General features: G+C 34.6%; 2 protein-coding genes across 5 annotated transcripts; both read left to right on the forward strand.

Annotated features, from left to right (window-relative positions):
- The first annotated feature begins 201 nt into the window (after positions 1-201).
- On the forward strand, positions 202-4,560 carry LOC141683196 (calcium-transporting ATPase 12, plasma membrane-type). The gene has a single exon (XM_074487885.1). The coding sequence runs from the start codon at positions 515-517 to the stop codon at positions 3,647-3,649; it is 3,135 nt and encodes a 1,044-aa protein (XP_074343986.1). The 5' UTR covers positions 202-514; the 3' UTR covers positions 3,650-4,560.
- Positions 4,561-8,968: 4,408 nt separating this feature from the next.
- LOC141683197 (protein TRANSPARENT TESTA 9-like) lies at positions 8,969-19,813 on the forward strand. Of its 4 annotated transcripts, none has more exons than XM_074487887.1 (21): positions 8,969-9,387; positions 11,346-11,397; positions 11,495-11,571; positions 11,660-11,793; positions 11,892-11,988; positions 12,087-12,144; positions 12,347-12,455; positions 12,542-12,665; positions 12,758-12,944; positions 13,073-13,395; positions 15,275-15,363; positions 15,467-15,516; positions 15,963-16,070; positions 16,576-16,641; positions 17,422-17,559; positions 17,636-17,741; positions 17,820-17,891; positions 18,027-18,079; positions 18,216-18,375; positions 18,574-18,740; positions 19,262-19,813. In XM_074487887.1, exons 1-21 carry the CDS (start codon positions 9,335-9,337, stop codon positions 19,592-19,594), a joined length of 2,556 nt encoding a protein of 851 aa, XP_074343988.1. In that variant the 5' UTR covers positions 8,969-9,334; the 3' UTR covers positions 19,595-19,813. The 4 variants fall into 4 exon arrangements, with proteins under 4 accessions (XP_074343988.1, XP_074343990.1, XP_074343987.1 ...); XM_074487886.1 differs by having other exon boundaries at positions 8,970-9,387; positions 15,446-15,516; XM_074487888.1 differs by lacking the exon at positions 8,969-9,387 and adding an exon at positions 10,326-10,343 and having other exon boundaries at positions 15,446-15,516.
- Positions 19,814-20,197: the final 384 nt, after the last annotated feature.

Genomic DNA, 20,197 nt, shown 5'->3' on the forward strand with positions numbered 1-20,197 from the left:
TTGTACCAATTAAACATATGTGATATATTTTACCCAAATCATAATTTTGAAATTAAGAATGTAATAACACTAGGAACTAAATAAAATACAATAGTTTTTGGAGTAAATTTAAATTTTTACCACGTGTGTAAAGAGGTAAACTTCGTTGATATTTAATAAGTCTCCATGTGTTGCACAATTGAGACGCAAAGCAAAAGTTTTAGAGGAAAAATGAAGGAAGAATTTTTGTTGCAATTTGCAAGTCTTCCACTGTGCTTAATAAAAATATCACTAACAGATTAGACCTGTTCAACAAAGTATAGAAAAATGAATTACTCTTTACGTACAAAATGGTAGTACTTGATTAATGCTCTGAAAATGTAGCGGGAAATTGCTGTGAAACTTCTTCAGCCGACTTGTAACACTATAAATATTGCTAAGTTCATATAGATTTAAAGAAGTTCAATCCTTTCTGAGGCAGAATTTGAATACAACATTGTTGTTTATACACTGATTTTTTTTTGAAATTGAGAAAATGGTGAGCACAGTCATTTTACCTAGAGACTATTCCACTCTTATACTTAACATAAGCACCCAAACACTTACCAAAGCACAAAAAAGATGGCGAGTTGCGTTTGTAGCCATTTATTTCTCGAGGGGCATGCTCTCCGTAGCCAGAGAGTTGGTTCCGAAGAAAACAGATTATCATCCCATTCCAGAAATTATAGCCACCCCTTCTTACACTGTTCTCCACATTGAACCCAATGTCAAAGATGAGCAGGATGGTAAGCATGCTGATAAAACAGAAAATCCGCATGGATATCCTGGCTTTGAAGCCATAGACAAAATAAAGCTTAACGAAATGATGAAAAACAAAGATTTGGAAGAGCTTCGCAGAGTAGGGGATGTTGAGGGCTTAACCAGTGCTCTTCAAACTGATCCTGAAAATGGAATCCAAGGCAATGAACAAGATGTTAGCCAACGACGCAACACATTTGGTCCAAATACTTATCAGAAGCCACCACCGAAAGGGCTACTTTTCCATATTGTAGAGGCTTTTAAAGACACAACCATTCTCATCTTGCTGGTATGTGCTGCTCTTTCTCTTGCGTTCGGCATCAGAGAAGATGGTTTGAAGGAAGGTTGGTATGAGGGAGGTAGTATATTTGTTGCAGTCTTTCTTGTAGTTGCTGTATCAGCTGCTAGTAACTTCAGACAAGAGAGACAATTTCAAAAATTATCAAAAATAAGTGATAACATTATTTTAGATGTTATGAGAGGTGGAAGGAGGCAAAAGATATCCATCTTCGACATTGTAGTTGGAGATGTTGTGCTCTTGGGAATTGGAGATCAAATACCTGCAGATGGATTGTTCTTGAACGGACATTCTCTACAAGTAGACGAATCAAGCATGACAGGAGAGAGCGACCATGTAGAAGTGGACCATGTGCAAAACCCATTCCTGATTTCAGGTTCCAAAGTGGCAGATGGGTATGCTCGTATGCTAGTGATATCAGTTGGGAGGCATACTGCTTGGGGCGAGATGATGAGCTCAATAAACCATGATTCCAAGGAACAGACACCATTACAAGCTCGACTTGACAAATTGACATCATCTATTGGGAAGGTCGGCCTTGTTGTTGCTTTTCTTGTACTGACAGTTATGTTGGCTCGTTACTTTACAGGAAATACGGAAGATGATGATGGGAAACGGGAATATAATGGTAGCAAAACCGAAGTAAATGACATAATTAATTCTGTTTTACGTATTGTATCTGCTGCAGTCACTATAGTAGTGGTAGCAATTCCTGAAGGGCTTCCATTGGCAGTTACACTCACGCTAGCATACTCCATGAAAAGAATGATGGCTGATCAGGCAATGGTCAGGAAGCTATCAGCTTGTGAAACTATGGGCTCGGCCACAGTTATTTGCACTGACAAAACAGGCACATTGACAATGAATCAAATGAAAGTAACAAAGTTTTGGCTTGGACAAGAAAACATGGGAGAAGATTATTCTGATGCAATTTCACCAGAAGTTGCTGAGTTATTTCACCAAGGAGTTGGTTTAAACACCACAGGAAGCGTTTACAAACCAGTTTCGGGAAGTATACCGGAGTATTCTGGCAGTCCAACTGAAAAGGCAATTCTCTCTTGGGCTGTCCTGAAATTGGGCATGGATATGGAAGAATTGAAGCAAAACTCTACTATTATTCATATAGAAACATTTAATTCAGAGAAGAAACGGAGTGGTGTTATGGCCAGTAAGAAAGCTGATAACACCATTCATGTACACTGGAAAGGAGCTGCTGAGATGGTCCTAGCAATGTGTTCACATTATTATCAGAGCAATGGAGTTGTAAAGTTAATAAGTGAATATGAAAGAACACAGTTTGAGAAGATAATCGAAGGAATGGCAGCAAGTAGCCTCCGCTGCATTGCTTTTGCTCATAAAAAAATACAGGAGGAAGACATGCAACACGACGAAGGGACAAGCAAGATAAAGCTAAAAGAAGATGGGTTAACCTTGCTAGGAATTGTTGGTCTAAAGGATCCATGCAGACCTGGAGCTAAACATGCCATTCAAACATGCAGATCTGCTGGGGTCGATATCAAGATGATCACTGGAGACAATGTTTTCACAGCAAAAGCTATTGCAACGGAGTGCGGAATACTTGGGCCTGACCAGCAAGTTAGTAGTGGGGAAGTGGTAGAAGGCATCGAGTTCCGTAACTACACACCTGAGGAGAGAATGAAGAAAGTCGACTATATACGTGTTATGGCAAGGTCGTCTCCATTCGACAAGCTTCTGATGGTACAATGCTTGAAACAGAAAGGACATGTGGTTGCTGTCACAGGAGATGGAACAAATGATGCACCAGCCTTAAAAGAAGCTGATATTGGACTTTCCATGGGAATTCAAGGCACAGAGGTAGCCAAAGAAAGCTCCGATATCGTTATACTAGATGATGATTTCGCCTCGGTGGCCACTGTTTTGAGGTGGGGGCGATGTGTATACAACAATATCCAGAAATTTATTCAATTTCAACTCACTGTAAATGTTGCAGCTCTTGTCATTAACTTTGTTGCATCAGTTTCTGCTGGTGAAGTTCCCCTAACGACAGTCCAACTGCTGTGGGTGAACCTCATTATGGACACACTAGGTGCGTTAGCACTTGCTACTGAGCGGCCTACAAATGAGCTAATGCACAATCCACCCGTGGGTCGGACTGAACCTCTCATAACAAATATCATGTGGAGAAACCTATTAGCACAAGCTATATACCAAATAACAATCCTCCTGACTTTGCAGTTCAAGGGCAAGTCAATATTTGATGTGAACGAGACGGTCAAGAACACTCTGATCTTCAACACTTTTGTACTTTGCCAAGTCTTTAATGAATTCAATGCAAGGAAATTGGAAAAGAAGAACGTCTTTGCAGGAATACTTAAAAACCATCTGTTTTTAGGGATCATTGCAGTAACAATCATTCTTCAGGTTGTGATGGTAGAATTCCTCAAGAAATTTGCAGACACGGAGAGATTGAATTGGGGGCAATGGGGCGCTTGTATTGCCATTGCAGCTTTATCTTGGCCACTTGGTTATCTTGTAAAGTTCATACCTGTTGGAAAGAGACCATTCCTCAGCTATCTTAAAAGACCAGATTGAAGTCTGCTGTCAGAAAATTACTAAGAATTTCACCATCATGCCATGACAAATGATAGTTATTCCACTGATTCCTAAAACCAACAGGAGCTTGCTTGCACTGTCATTGCAGCATCATTGCGGCCAACTGGTTATTTGAAAACCTGAAGCAAGCAAACCATTTCTCAGAAATTACAAAGTTGAGAATCATAGTCAAGCGGACTATTGATATTTTCCGGACAGCACAACCAATATCACGCCAGACCGCCTCATGCCGTGACATGCAAATCGGACTCACTGAGCGGCAAGACCACACTGGTGGCACCTGGAGTGCGGAAAAGTTCCCCACTCCCCCGGGAAAACCTTGAATGCTTTGGTCAATAACCAGCGTTCTCACCAACTCAGCTACATGCCCGGAGGTTCAACCGGACTATGGAAAGTTAACCTACCATGACTTGATCTTTGAGACTGTAATTGCAGTCTACAGTAGCTATTCAACACTCGACATCTATGCTCATCAGGAGGTTGCAGAACTATACACCAAGAGTACGGAAACATTGAAAGTGAAAGCACCTCATAAAGTCAATTCCAAAAACAGAGATGACAGATTAAGAAAGCCACAAACTTTTAGCCACGCTAAAATCTTATATGCACAAGACTCGCTAGAACAGAAACAACATAATGATTTGTACTAAAGATTTAACAAGAAGGCTCCACAGGATAATTTGTGCTTGCTTCAAGCATCATCATGATATTTTACTTCAATTGTTTAATCCTTCATTTAAGGTTATTTGGCCATTGCGGTGAGCCGTGGCGCTAGTGAAGCTCCATGATGATATATCGACATGGCTGCCCATATGGTGCCCCAAAGTGTTCGTATGTAAACTTTCCATTATAGACATCGATATATATATACATATATTTAGATATGTAAATTATTTTAAAGCAGTTGGATCAATTTATGGATATAGCAGAACATCAACTGTGCGGCTGTGCCTGTACTTACAAGTTAGAACCGATATTATATGTGCTACAGATGGAAATCAACTCAATCAAGAAGACAACAGGTTAACAGAACTATAAGTCTAGAGTGAAGGATGCAGCAACAACAGTATGCAACTGAGGGAAGATAGTAGTCCTTACAAAAGTGGAAATCAGAGAATCGACGGATAGAGTTATTTCGTTCGTTCAAGAAAACTTTAGGAAGAACGGTTAGTTAGAGATCTATCCTTATTTATTGTAGTATCTATAATTGTACCTCACATTTAGCTCTAACAATTCACATCATAATGAACATACCTTTTGTATTCTTCAAGTTCATATGCTCAATTTCTGCAACTTTCAACAACTTTCAAGGTGACTTCCTGTATTTACTTTGATGGCAGCTTCTCAGTTATAATGCAATAATTATATTTGATAAGTTTTTAAAATTGAATTTTGATGTATAAATGAGAAATAAGAAAAAAGAGAAAGATAAGAGAGTTATATGTTGCAGTGTATATATGTCTGATAGATTAGATGACAGACGGGGAGTAACCAGTCTCCTTAAATTAAATAACAAACATAAATTGCAACAATACTTTGACCTAATGCATATATTACGTTACTACTAATTAATTCTTACATCTTAACAATATGCATCTAGTAGATAACTCAATCACTAAAAAAAACTTGACACTTTGATAGCTTTTGTATGTATTTTAATTAGGTAATTATTAGTAACACGGAAGATAATCCAGTCACGTGCATGATCAATTAGTAAAAACTCAAGCCTACAAGCAACCTAAAACTTCTCTCCGTGTCCCTCACTATGGACAATAAACATTTTTGTGGATTAAAACTTTATTTTTCCATTTTTATTCAGTGAAGTTGAAAGAGACTCACAGTCCTACGGGTTAAAGTACAAATGTCACCTAATTGGATTGTAGAGCATAAGAAACTTCAGGTATAAATTTTAGGGTTAAATGCACTTTGCACCCTATTACTTTGTTTCAAAAACAAATTTGTACCAGAACTTTGGGAAATTCAGTTTGCACCCCTACATTTCAACTTTCGGATTCATTATGCACCCCTTTTCAGAATTTTGTTGAATTAGGTAGGGGTAAAACTGGAAATTCAGCAATATACTTAATCAAAATAAAAGTTTATTTTGTTCAAATAATATTAAAAATTATATATATTTTTTATATCAACTATTAAATAATAAATTTTTAATTTTCAAGTAACACTATTAATTTTACATTGGATTTTCATTTTTACAATATCAATTTCAAAATTTTATTACTCTACCTAATTAAATTTAATTTTATAATCAAAATTAATTGTTAAAATTATATTTTGTAGGATTACAAAATATTAACATTAATACTATAAAATGAAAATCAAAACTGAAATTACTATTATCATATAAAAATTCAAAACTTACAATTTTGTATCAAAATTCAATTTTTAACATTATTCAAAAGATATAAAATTTAATTACTTATTATTTTGCTAAATTTCGATTTTACCCTTGTTCAATATAGTGAAATTATGAAAAGGGGTGCATAATGATTGCTAAAATATAAGTTAAGGGGTGTAATCTGATTTTCCCAAACTTCTGATACACATTTGTTTTTTCATCAAAGTTGGGGGTGCAAAGTGCAATTAACTCTAAATTTTAACTACTTACCTCTGCAAATAGAATTTGCTAACTAAACACCATCAAAGAGATCAAATAAGTAAATTTGATTAGACCCCAACATGAATGTCTGGTCACAAAACTCTGCACGGCATTCCTGAATTGCAAATAAGAGCATGAAGAATTATAATAGACATCTAATGTGGAGCCTTTAATCTTTGTCGAAGGAAAAAACTAATATTAGGACACAAGACACTAATTAAAATACAATAACATAAAAAAATCTGAATTTAACAATTGTGTGTACGTCTACAAATAAGCAGGAGAAGACAGAATCAAAAAGACTTTCACGGGCAGCTCCATTTTTAGTAAATACCACAACTAGCCTTGGTCTTACACTACTTAAAATGTTAAAGATTCTATAATATAAATTGATGGGTGAAGGCACCTTTTTACCACAGAATTACCAAGTGTTTGTCAGGTACCCAATTCTGTTAAAAGAACTTAATAACAATAATACAAGAACAGCATGTAATTGCTAGAAGCAGGGAGATAAATAGATAATGCTTAGTACTATTTTTAAAAAAAAAAGGGAATTAAAGAAAACAATCCACAGAAAATAAAAGAGTTAAAGCAATTATTCATACCATAACTAGGTCAAAAGCCCGTGCGAGGCACGGGCTCGTTCTTAATTTGCAAAATCGCAGGGGTTGAGATGTATGATGAAGTTGCTACTTACCAATCAAATGTTAACTGAATCACCAGGTATTAAGGCCCTTTTTTTGTGAACTAACCAGGCAAGGTAGTATACTGCAAAGTGAAGGAATTTCTACTATGCTTATATTGTATTTAATATAAGAGGTATAAATTTATTTATTTATGAACATTTCAATAATAATATAATAATCTATGCAAAGCCTAATATCCACCAACATATTAACTAGAATAATGAGCGATAAAGTTAAAATATTAAAAAAAAGTTAAAATATGTATGATGAGTAGAATTAAACTCTAATATCAAGAATGGATATATCATATAAAGTAATATAAGACTTGATCGTCATTTGAAACTATGAACTTAATGAGGGCAGGGATAAGAATATATATTTAACTGAATGTTCAAACAAGAGCAACAACATAAAATAACAGGAGGTGATTGATTTCTGAAACGACAGGTACTGAGAAACACAGGTAGTGTCGAAATTCAAGTTATTGTCACTGGCTACAACTATCGTTACTTCTTTTTTGAACTGCTTTGACTAAGGTGTTTACATAGTTGAGACCAGAAAATATAAGTGCAAGCTCGGTGAATGCAAGAAAAAGAGCACCCCCGAGTTCTATCATCCTATGATCATCTATATAACGTATCATGCATGACCAACCATATAATATGAAATGGTGACACCGGATATTGACATTTTGCATAGTATATATGAAAAAAGATAGGTAAAAAAGGTTTTGAGCACAAGAAATCTCACTTTTATCTTTTCTTCAGTAGATTTCCACGTTTGCATCGGGATGTTTAGCCCAAGCCTGTTTGATGCTTCACCATTGTTCCTAAATCAATTATCCATTGTAATTAGCCTTTAAATGGCAAAGAGAAAGTGGTGTGAGCACACTGATTCTGCAACCTGAAAAAACATATTTACTACCTATGCTCGGGCTATCAATCTCTTGAATATGGAAATACAGCTAGAACACATCCGACTCACTGTTTTGAACACATGTTTTAGAAGGTAATCCAACCTCAAGCTGATGGTTTTTAATGCACTTGACAAATTCTTTAAGGCACATTAGTTGTTTGCCTAAGGCATTGCCCTGTTTGGAAATTTGAAACAAGTATGAAATCAGCTTGGCAGTTCGAATGGAAGCTAAAAAGAAAGTAGCAAGAAAATGTACAAAACATACTTTTGGTTCATGAGAGGTTTTCTATATTTCCTAAGCAACAACTTTGTTGAAGCTTATACGTTCTTCAAGGATAGGAAAAAGCACCCACGGGAACTTCCCAATAAGCCTAAATTCATAAAAATATCATCTGGCCTGAAGATGATCCCACTTTTGAATGAGATTTTTTGTGAGATCTGCTAGCATGAATTACGATCCATCGGCTATTAGCAAACTATTTAAAAGGAGGATTATAAGAATCAATTATCTTCAATTGTATTAAAAACTAAATTAAGGGGGCTGGGCATGGCTCTTTAAAATGCCAGACACATTCATAGGCACAACCAAGTTTCCCCTTGAACAACTTTTACGGTGCATTAACAAATTTAAATGTTCACTTTCAACGTGCTTCATCTCAAAGTGAAGAATCAGCTTGCTCCACAACAGTGTTAGTCTCCAAAACAACTTAAAGAATCAATATTTCTTTTAGACAACTCATCAAACATATTATGTACCCTCAGAAGACAATTTTTTTCACACAAATCTTGTACTGTATAATCTAACACAACAATATCTTCATCAAAAATATTTACTAAAGAGACGTGCAGATTTAACAAAAGCGAGTAAACTTACAAATATAATCCAAAACCTAACAATTAGAAAATATGCTTCGTCGCCTTGATTGTTTGGTACTGAAAATTGTCTTAAAAAACAAAAAATCCGTTGTACAGGTCCATTGGATTTCAATTATAAACAAAGCCCAGTGGCCTACACTACAGGCCGTTAATAACCGTTATATAAAAGCCCAAATTTATATACAAAACCGAATAGGATACGAAACAAACAAAGCTAGACACCGTTAATAAACTCTCCCCGATCTTAACAACAATTTATCGTCGGTGAAAACAGAAACAGATACACACAACTTCTTGTTTCCCAACCAGTCACCCTCCAACTCACAATCTCTCTCTCTCTCCCTCCCTCTCTCCCCCAAACACTTACTATAAACATATACTTACATATTATATCCATATTATACACAAACTGAATATCTAGCAATTGATGTTCTTTGTTGTGCAAAAGCTCTGTTACATTGAAAATTGAAGATCGCCAAGTTGAAGGGCTTCTTAATTGAAGCCGTTCAATATGTTTTTTTATACTGCTGCTGCTCAATTGAACAAGAATATTTACACAAACATATAATCATGTGGTTTTCTTTCTGGAAACCTCGTGATCGATTCTCGTTAGATGAACTCAGGTACTGCTTTTCTTTTCTTTTTTAAAGAAATCTATGTTTTTACTTTAATGTCACTTATTTATCAAATTAGGTTTTCTGTTAGGAACTCAATATTAGTGAGCTCACAAATTATTTGATGCAACAGACAAAAAAATGTAGAAACAACTCACATCTTTGCGAAATCGTACGTCCTTGGACATGATTATCGAGTTTCCGTACCTGAATGCTTTAGTTAACTGATTACATTTTTTTTTATTATCGAATAGGATGTCTTTTTGTTTAGGTTAAATATAAACAATTGTTCAACTAGGTAGGGTATGTATGTACATTTAGTTATTATTAAATACGCACTTTGTTAGGCTTAAATATCTAGTACTTTTGCGATTTTTATGAGACCATATTGTAGTGTTAGAGCTGCTTAAGTCGACCACTTTTTACGCTGACTTGTCATTTTGCAACTTTAAGCAACTATCCCTCTCAGGCGCTTTTATTTAACTTCTTAAGTTAATTTCCAATTGTCATAGCAAATTTCTACTATATTATCTAGCTAATTACAGTGTTGTATGTAATACAGATAAAATTATAATGATTCAAGTTTTTTTTTTATAAATTGAGTCAAAAAGTTAAAAACATATTTGTATATAAGAGAAATTGATTTATGGCGTACTTTTTAAAAAAAAAATTGTGTCTTTCCAAATAAATCCTTAAACCTATTTAGTGTTTAGTGACTTTTTTAGAAAATTAGTGGATATAGAAGCAGTTCAATTCCACTTTTTTCATATAGCTTCTTGTTGTTTAGTAGTCTGCCAGTTGGAATTTGGCAAGGTGAATATCCCTCTTCACTGTAATAGGCTTCCTAGTGTACTGCAGGAGCATAAATTTGTTGAAAAGGTGAATATCCTTGCTCACCGAGTCACCGTAATAGGCTTCCAACTGTATTGCAGGAGCATAAATTTGTGTTGATCATCAATTGCAAGGTGGTTCTTTTTTCCATTGTTGTCATGGAGCTCGACTAGTCGCTAGTCGGTTTGAGAAAGTTGACTGGAGAGTTCGACTTGCGAATTGTCGACTAGTCGATCGATTAGTGCAAAATTCAATCAAATTTAAAATAAAATAAAATCTAAAAATCTACTCAACATCTCAACATGCTAATCTCAGCTTATATATCTTTGTGTGGTGTGTTAATGCATGTATAAATTTATTAAAACTGAATATACATGCAGTAAAATCTGTTTATATATTTGTATGGTGGGCTTATTTATGTGTGTGCATGGGTGGGGAATTTTTTATTTTTTTATTGATGTACATGCGTATGGGAATGTTAGACATTTGTTATGGGAAACTACATATATAAGACATGTATCATCATATTTATTTATTTTAATTAATTATTATTAATTTGTCAACTAGTCAGACAAGCTGGACGTTATCGACTCTGGTTGACTTGTCGACATGACAACCATGCTTTTTTTGCCAAATGAAGACAAATTGTATTTTTAAGATTGGAACACGGGTTTAGTTAAATCTCTTATGTTTTAGTTGTGCAAATTGTAGTTACTTTTATAATACTATTTTAAGCAACTATCAGTGTATTTGTAAAAAGGTTTTTAATTTATCGAATTAGTATATTTTTATAAATGTGATTGTGCCCTATAATTCTCAATTTGTCTAAAGGTTATTTACAGATAATTCCCTAACCTTCAGGGCAGCATTACTAGAAATTTGTTGTCAATTGTATGAATGAATCTTAAATATATATTGATACTTTTAGAGAAGCAGTGGATTTAAAAGCCAGGTCAATTCCACTTTTCATGTAGCTTCTTGTTGTTTAGTAGTCTGCCAATTTGTTAGGTGAATAGTCCTGCCCACCATAATAGGCTTCCTAGTGCTGCAGGTGCCTAAGTTTGCGTTGATCGTTGATTGATTCAGAGTTTTAGCTTCCCTCATTATTTATAGTAAAATAAATTTTCTTGGTTCAGGTATCTAACTGATCAGCTGATGAAGATTCAAGTTATTAACAAGGTGAATAAGGTAAATGAGAAGTTTTTGCATATGATGTTGTCTATGGTATAATTCTTAATGTGTAACTGTTCATCACTTGAATTTCTCACTTCTATCTTTGTCAAAGGATTTTGTAATTGAGGCACTGAGATCAATTGCGGAGCTAATAACATATGGCGACCAACATGACTCCAGCTTCTTCGAGTAGGAATCCTTAGTTCCCTTGCTATATCTATAATCCATTTACTTAAATGTGTTAAATGAATCGATGGCATTCTGATTCACTTGACAGGTTTTTTATGGAGAAGCAAGTCATGGAGGAGTTTGTGCGTGTACTAAGATTGAGTAGAACTGTGATTATTTCACTTCAGTTATTGCAAACAGTGAGCATAATGATTCAAAATCTGAAAAGTGAACACTCCATATGTGAGATTTTCTTGCTTATGTTCGTGTTCTGCAAATTTGGTTATAGAATATACTGATGCTAATGCATTAAATGTATTCTGCTTAAACTCACTGTGCAGATTATATGTTCAGTAATGAGTATATTAACTACCTCATAACTTATAAGTTTGACTTCCGGAGTGAAGAGCTGGTGTCTTACTACATATCTTTTTTGAGGTTTGTATTTATCTGTTTTCAAAAAACTTTTGCATTTTATTTGTTTTTTTAATCTTGTACTGAGTGTGGTGCTTGTAATACATGATTGTCACTTAAAGAGCAATAAGTGGAAAGTTGAACAAGAATACAATCTCCCTACTCATCAAGATACAAAATGTAAGTCTTTCCACCTACATAAATGATTTGCTTTGTCGCTGTCTTCTTTTGTTTCACTTATACAAAGGAAAACATGTGCTTTTTGTTGACTATCTTCACCGAAGAAAGTCATTATATAGTTGGCGTGTTTCATATGCGTGCACATCCCTCAATCTGTATAAGTTTTCTTCATAAGATACTATCTCACTGCTTCCGCATATAGGATGAAGTTGTTGCCTTTCCTCTTTATGAAGAAGCGATACGGTTTGCTTTTCATGAAGAGAGCATGGTCTGTACTGCTGTACGTGCTTTGACGCTAAATGTTTATCATGGTGAGATCATTAGGGGCAATTTTCACCGGCTCTATTATATGCATCAATCAAAGTTTAATCTTGCTAAATCTGTTCATGGCTTTCAGTTGGAGATGAATTTGTAAATAAATATGTTTCCAGCAAGCCCCGTGCAGATTATTTTTTGAACTTAGTTGGATTTTTCCGGGATCAGTGCATAAGCTTGAATAAATTGGTTGCAAATGCCACAAAGTACGAACACCAACTTCTAGCTCTGCATGATTAATTTAACGTAAGTAATATTAAATAGTGTCTGAGGATTGTTAATTTGGTACATATGACAGTAACAAGAGTTCTGAAACAACCTCCAAAATTCTCTCTGCTGTTGATGACATTGAAGATAATCTCTACTATTTTAGTGATGTGATATCTGCGGGGATTCCTGATGTCGGGAGGTTGATTACAGACAACTTATTGAAGCTTTTGATATTTCCTTACCTTCTTCCTTCTCTGAGGAGGGAACTTGTCCATGTAATATTCCTCGTACCAGTTTCTTACTTATCAAAATTTTAATATATAACACACCTGTTTTTGGGCATAATTAGTTACTTCCTTAGCGTTCATGAATATTTTGTCGAACCTTGTATTATTTTGCCCAGGGAACAATGTTTGATGCTGTGGCTTCTGTTTACGTACTTTGTTGCATTTTGCGCATTGTTAAGATGAAAGATCTGGCCAACACTGTTGCTGCTGCCCTTTTCTGTCACATGAAAGCCTTTACTCCAAGTTCTGAAGCTAGGCCTAATGGCTACACATGTTTTGTATGTTTTTCTCATGAAAGCCAAGTGGCATCCAGCGGTGTTAATGATCTGGAGTTGGACTTTGGAAGCTTACGACTTACTCAGAACTCAACTGTTTGTCTACGAAAAAGTATAAGAGATGTCTCATTACATGATAATACGGAATCACATCTCGCGTTAAGGTAACTTGCAATAATCATTTCCTTCCCCTGATTTACCTTGTGAATTTTTTTGCAGTACTTCCCTTTGGCTATACTCCCTCCGCCCCTTTTTAGTTGTCACATTTGAGTTTTGACCAGTCAAATTGACTAAAGTTTGACTGAAGTTTATTAATATTTTATAATTAAAAAAAATGTATCATTGGAAAGTACATTAAATTTACTTTAACATATAATTTTCAGTTTTTTAAATTAATATAAGAGTAATTTTTGATATTTGGTCAAAAATTAGTCAATTTGACAGATAAAAATAGAAATGTAACGACTAAAAAGGGACAGAGGGAGTATTTTGTAGATAAATTAAGAGATAGACCAAACTTGCCAGAAAAAAACAAGTAACCTCATATTTTGTGGATGCTTTATACTGTTCTAAACCAACTCCATCAACCCACAGAAATAAGGGAAAATAAAGTCAGACAGATGGATTGCAGAGTAGGCAAGCGGTATCCTTTTGTAAATGCGATAGGCAGCAGGATCTTTAATATTTTATAAAAACATTACTGTCTCAGGCTTACACTATTAAATATTTTTACTCTGATATTGTGTTTATACTAGAAAAAAAATCTTGTAGTAATAATTTATAATTATTTATGTTATAACAACAGTGTTTCGGTGACAAAGTTTTTAGAACAGATGCAGACATGTCACTGAAACAATACTAAACTTTAGAGTAGTTCTTCATCTTTTGTTTCAATATAGCAGATCTGTCCCTTGGTCCCTATCCGAACCAGTGAGCAGTTTCGGAGCTCATACCATCCATTTTATATCATTCTTGTGTATCACAACACACAGACGTAAGTAAATCGTCACTGCAGCCTCGTTAGTGTTTTAGACTTAGACCTAAGCTTATAATTTTTGAACTGTGAATTGATCTCTTATTATGTGCATATTGGAGTGTCTTTGTTAAAGTTACTAACATGTAACTCGGTGCGAGGCACTGGCCAAGATTAAAAAAATTCAAATAAAATACAACCTTGTTTCATTATTGTTAATACTAGCTTAAATCCCGTGTGATGCACGGTTCCCGTTAATATTTAAAATTTTTATTTAGCCTATTATATTATAATTTTAAAATATTTATATAAATATATATAATAATAATAAATTTATAAAAAAATAATAGAATAGCCTATGATCGTAGTTTAGTAGAATAAGTATATTATATCTAGTAGTTTAACAATTTAGTAGTTTAGCGGATATATAACACTATTTTTTTTTAATAATAGGATAAGTTGTGGTAGGATAAGTAGAATATTTGTGCAGTAGTTTAATAATTTAGTAGTTTAGCGGATATATAACACTATTTATTTATTTTTTTAATAACCAAAATAGGGAATAACCGTTGAACCAAATTATACCCCATTCCGGTTATTATAGTATAGTATAGATTAATCGATCTTAATATCAAACATGACCATATACTTTATTTTTTTCAATATAGTAACTTTAGCAGGGGTGATCACATATCAGATTAAACTGCATAACCCAATCGAACAGATCCCACCCTTATCTGAACCAAAGTTATTAATGGTTTTGAATCGCAAGGAATGGAAACTAAAATATTCAAAATATATTGCGTGAAAGATGAAACCAAAGGTACTTTTAATTGAGAACTGAAACCCCATTTCCATAGTAATTCATTTTACCCGGTTATTAAGAGTACACATTGTCTACCGAGTGCTGATCTTATATATAAACCACTTTTTCCTTGAAAAACATTTACACGGATATAGTTCAGTAGTTGTTTTATATATCTTCTGTAGCAAATTATGCAAAAAACAAGTAACTGCTGTATTTTAATTAGGGCAAGTATTATGCTCAAAATGACCTTGCAAGTTTGCAGGGATGCTCTGCTTTCTTATATTACCAACGGGGACGATGTTCAAGTCATGGGTTCTATAAATATTATGGCTACACTTTTACAGACAAAAGGTTGTATTACTGTGCCTCTGCAGCTTATGTCATATCCTTAAAACTTTTTTTTTCTTGGAGTTTTCTCATTTCTGATATGCAGAACTTGATGAATCAATGCTAGATGCACTTGGAATTCTTCCCGAGCGCAAGAAGCAAAAGAAGCTATTGTTGGTATATGGTCATATAAATCCTAATTGTTGTGTTTCTTTACAAAAGTTATACCTTTTAATCCTGAATAAGTAACATGATTTAGTTTTTGTGTTGGGCAAAAGTCTAACCATACTGTGTGGACTGTGGAGATAAGAATATTGTCTCCTCTTGGTAAATTGAGGTTGCATGGCTAATGAATTGTTTGCATTTGTTATTGTCCTTTACAACCTTTTCTTATCATAGTCTCCCAAGTCATTACATCATTATTTCCATAAGTTTGCTGCCAGTTTTTTGTTGGTCATAGTGTCATTTAGTTAGCCTTAAATGACTTTCAGATCTGTCATACATTGTGTTATCCCCTTGTCACGGTTAGCAGGCACTGTAGCTCATCTGGAATATATTTATAGCACTCCAGATTTAGAAATTGCGTGGATTTCTGTGCTAATAGTTTTGTTAACCATTCACAGCAAGCTCTGGTTGGTGAAGGATCTGGAGAAGAACAACTCTTTTCTGCAGAAGGCTTAACTAAAGAGGGGTGTGGAGATGAACTTACTAGCTACATAGATAGACTAAAGGTAATATGTTTCCTTTTACTGTCATATTCTCTCTAGCTCTCCTCGTCTACTTGCTGCTAGGATATATTTGTTTTTCTCCCTTGATATTTGCAAGTCTGCACATTAGTTCCACGAGTATTTAATCTGTCTCTTTAAAGATTAATCCTCAAGTAGAAGTCTCATCACAGAAAGACAAGTTAAGACTCTGGCTTTTATAATATCAAATTTATGGTGATCATCCCGAATGTCCAGCTCTTAAATATGCGAGCGATGGCTTCAGGTTTATGTATGCATTGTGTGCATGATATTTGCTGGCCTGTATGGTGTTATGTTTTTAATGACCCGAAGTAAATATGAAATTTGTTGTCCTCTATGGGTAATGTTCTCCATGACCCAAAGTAAATTTTGTTTGATTCAGAAAGTGACTTCTCCGATTTTTTAGCATAATTTTCCTTTTTTTGTAGTTGCAATAAATACATCCTCCTGCAGTACTTCTGTAATATATTCAGTTCATTTCTTTGTGCAGAATCAGTATGGAGTGTCATGCTCCTGCCCAGAAGTTAGGGAAAGCCCTCGTGTACATAATTTTCAAGTAAATCTCCCGGTTTATTATTTTTTGCAGTGTGGTTCTTTCCGCAGAAAATGATTTATATAGATTTATGCTTTCCCAAAACATACTTATTGTGCGAGTGTATATGGTCCTAATGATCTTTGGACATGCATATGTGTGTGTTAAGTCATTTGCGGCATATAATAATACTCTAGCATAATTATTTAACTTAGGGATGTACTTATTTATACATAGACATAGATATTGATCTCGAACAATTTCACTCGTATGTGGAAGTTCTTTCAAAAATCAAGTCGATGATAATCAACACTGCACTACTGACATGTTAATACGTGACTTCTTCGGGAGAAACCGCAAATACAAATTAAGTACGAAACCTTGTATGTTCAAAACAGTTGTGCGTTTTATCAACATTTAAATAGAAAACAATATCATGGGAATTTATAAATCATATAAATGAATATAATTGAAGATTTATATACCTAAAGGACAGATGCGTGTGGGATTGGACTGGGGAATGACGGAACCGCAAATAATCTTTCTTCTTATTACTCTGTCTTCTGATTATTTGTATGATTTTAGTTTCAAAAAGGAAGAGCTTGCAGTACGAAGTACGAAGTAATCATACCTATACTTGCATAGTGATTTTAAGAAGGAAGTATTTTTACCAACTTATGCTTTAGTATGTGTTGCAACTTGCAAGTATGCATTCATTGGATAAAGCCTAGAAGAGTTCGTATGACATCCATTTCTTTTTTGTTCTCGAGTGTGTAAAATACTATTTTGTAAATGCTGTTGAAGGTTTTCGATGCATTGGTCAGTCTTTTCTGTCGATCAGATATCTCTGCAGAAACACTGTGGGATGGTGGCTGGCTTCTACGACAGTTGCTTCCTTATAGGGAGACCGAGTTCACCAACGACCATCTTAATATACTAAAAGTAAATAATTTTAAATTGAAATTGCGAAATTACACTATAAGCATTATGTAATGACGTGCTAGTTTCTCATGCGTAGGATTCATATATGAAGTGCAGTAATCGCCTCATCAAAGAATGTAGGGGATCCTGGCCTGATCTACTTATAGCAGTCTTCTGTGATGAATGGAGAAAGTGCAAAAGAGGTATTCTTTTGTAAATTGAATACATGTTTCTCTTTCCAAATTTGGCTTGTGACGTAGTGATAAAATGTTATTTTGTAGCAATTGAGGCTTCATCCCCTCGTAAAGAGCTCAAATGCATACTCCTTCCGCAACACAAGCTCTCTGCTGAAGGTAACAGCATTTTATTACATTTGTAAATCTCATAGTATAATTAGTTCTTACTATCACTTATCAATTGTTAATTAAGATCAATACACCCATATCGCTGTTCCAACTTTCATGTAATGAAATCTGTTGTTCTGTCAGATCAGAGTGATTCATCTCTTGCTTCTGGTGAAAGAATGTGTGAATTGGTGAAGGTTGTTTGCAAGTCAACTATTACAATACATATATTTGGAGCATGAGTGAACCTCAACATTCATATGTTAGAGCATTGGTTGATAGTTGATTTTTTTGCTATCTTTTAATCTGATCCCTTTGTTTTCTTTCCATCAGGTGTTTGTCCTTTTTCATCAACTTTGTATTTTCTCAGTTGGCAGACCTTTGCCTGACCAACCTCCAATGAACCCCCCAATTGACTTCCCAGAGAAGTGCAGAGCAAAAACTGCAGGGGTAGATAAAATTGGTCCAAAACCAAGTGCCGAGTTAAGTCTTGGTATGCCTCATACTTGATCTGCTATATCTTGGTCCAATTTTCCCCTTTTCACTTGATATTTTCATTCCATGAGTGCTAGATATTCCAGGTTATACATTGAATCTATAATTGAAGAAATCTGGAGTTGTCTTTTGGAGAAAATATTGTTATTAGGGATTAATGAACTTGTTATATTTTGATGTTGTTTTCCATCTTCAGTTGATGCCGTTCCATGTAAAATTGCTTTTGAGAGAGGTAAAGAGCGCCATTTTTCCTTTTTAGCAATCTCGCTGGGAAGCTCCGGCTGGGTGGTTCTTGCAGAAGAATTAACCTCTAAAGTACATCGTGGGGTGGTTCGCATTGCTGCACCTTTGGCTGGATGCAATGTAAGTGTGGTTATTATTTGGGAGGCTACTCTCTAATCTTACAACTTTAGACTCCAATTTGAATGTGTAGCTTATGGGTTACATTGGGTCTCCAAGATATAATCGAGTATTGGCCAATTTTTAGATATTTTTTCTTGGTATATTATGGTTTTAGCCTTATCTGGACACGTGAAGTGACTCTGTCAGATTTGAGGTCTTAGAATCTATTATATGACCACACCATTCCAAATGACATATTATCAATACTTGCTTCGCATAAATTATGGAAATTACTTCCTGTACTACATTCTGTACGACATTTTAGTGATTTAAGTTTAACGTTGCAGTCATGACTATTAACAATTTGGAACTTCCCCTGTTTTACAAAAAAAAATTGATGTCTAATAAAATTGCGATAAATTAGGTAAGCATACTGCATGCAGAAGTCCAAAACTGTTAACTGGTCTCACATCATTCTTTCTTGTTAGTAATAAGCACTGTCATTTATTAATATTGTTAGTTTACCGTCTTCTTCTTTTCAGCCCAAAGTAGATGATAAGCATTCAAGATGGCTACACCTTCGAATCCGTCCAACAAATTTTCCCTACAGGGATGCTGTGAATTTTACTTGTCAGGGAAAAACTAAATCAAGAGCTTTAGTTGATGGGAGGTGGACCCTGGCATTCCCGGACGAGTCCTCTTGCAAGTCTGCACTATCAATGATCGTTGAAGAATTAAATTTACAAAGCAGCGAAGTGGAGAGAATGCTAAGACCTTTGCTGGATTTTGAAAGTGAGCTTGAAAGATCTGTCAGTTATTTAAATTCTTCCGACTTGGAGCCTCCCTCACCAAGAATACCGGTCAATTCTTTGTGAGTCTCCATGTAATTTGATTTTGCGTTGTTTCTTTCCTTTCTTTTCTTGCAATTATATATGGGGTGGGAATAGCTTTTTCAGTCACCCTTCTGACTTCTGTATATGTTCATAAAGGCAAATCCTAGATAGACAGAGATGTAGACTGTAGAGTATGGTATGTTTTTGTAATCGTTCTTTGTATATTAGGCTGCCATCAGTTCCTAGTATTTCCCCCCTGCCTATATTTTTTCTTTAATTGTAACTAAGCTCTGCAATATTTGGTTTACTATATTATAATTGTTTTTTAAAAGGTTATTTTGAAATAAGCTTAATTTGAATATTATATATTAATACAATATTTTTATTACATCTGAATGAAAATAGAATAAAATATAAATATAAAAACTTAAGAAATGACATTACCCAAACTACAAATATTGATTATTAACATTTTATTAAATACAAAAAATAAAATAATTAATATTCGTGTAACTAAAATTAATTTTGAATAAGATAAAATTAGTGAAAAAAATGAAACTATTAAAAGTTATTAATTTAAGAATATAAAAATGAGAAATGGGTAAAAGAGAAATGAGAAATGGGTAAGAGAAAGAATTAGTGGGG

Source organism: Apium graveolens, chromosome 9 (genome assembly GCF_009905375.1).
Source record: "Apium graveolens cultivar Ventura chromosome 9, ASM990537v1, whole genome shotgun sequence".
Classification (NCBI taxonomy): domain Eukaryota; kingdom Viridiplantae; phylum Streptophyta; class Magnoliopsida; order Apiales; family Apiaceae; genus Apium; species Apium graveolens.

Coding starts and splice junctions, on each gene's coding strand:
- LOC141683196 (XM_074487885.1), top strand. CDS start 515: ATGGTGAGCACAGTCATTTTACCTAGAGACTATTCCACTCTTATACTT.
- LOC141683197 (XM_074487886.1), top strand. CDS start 9,335: ATGTGGTTTTCTTTCTGGAAACCTCGTGATCGATTCTCGTTAGATGAA. Junction 12,945..13,072: donor TGAGGAGGGAACTTGTCCAT/GTAATATTCCTC, acceptor TATTTTGCCCAG/GGAACAATGTTTGATGCTGT. Junction 17,742..17,819: donor ATGGAGAAAGTGCAAAAGAG/GTATTCTTTTGT, acceptor GTTATTTTGTAG/CAATTGAGGCTTCATCCCCT.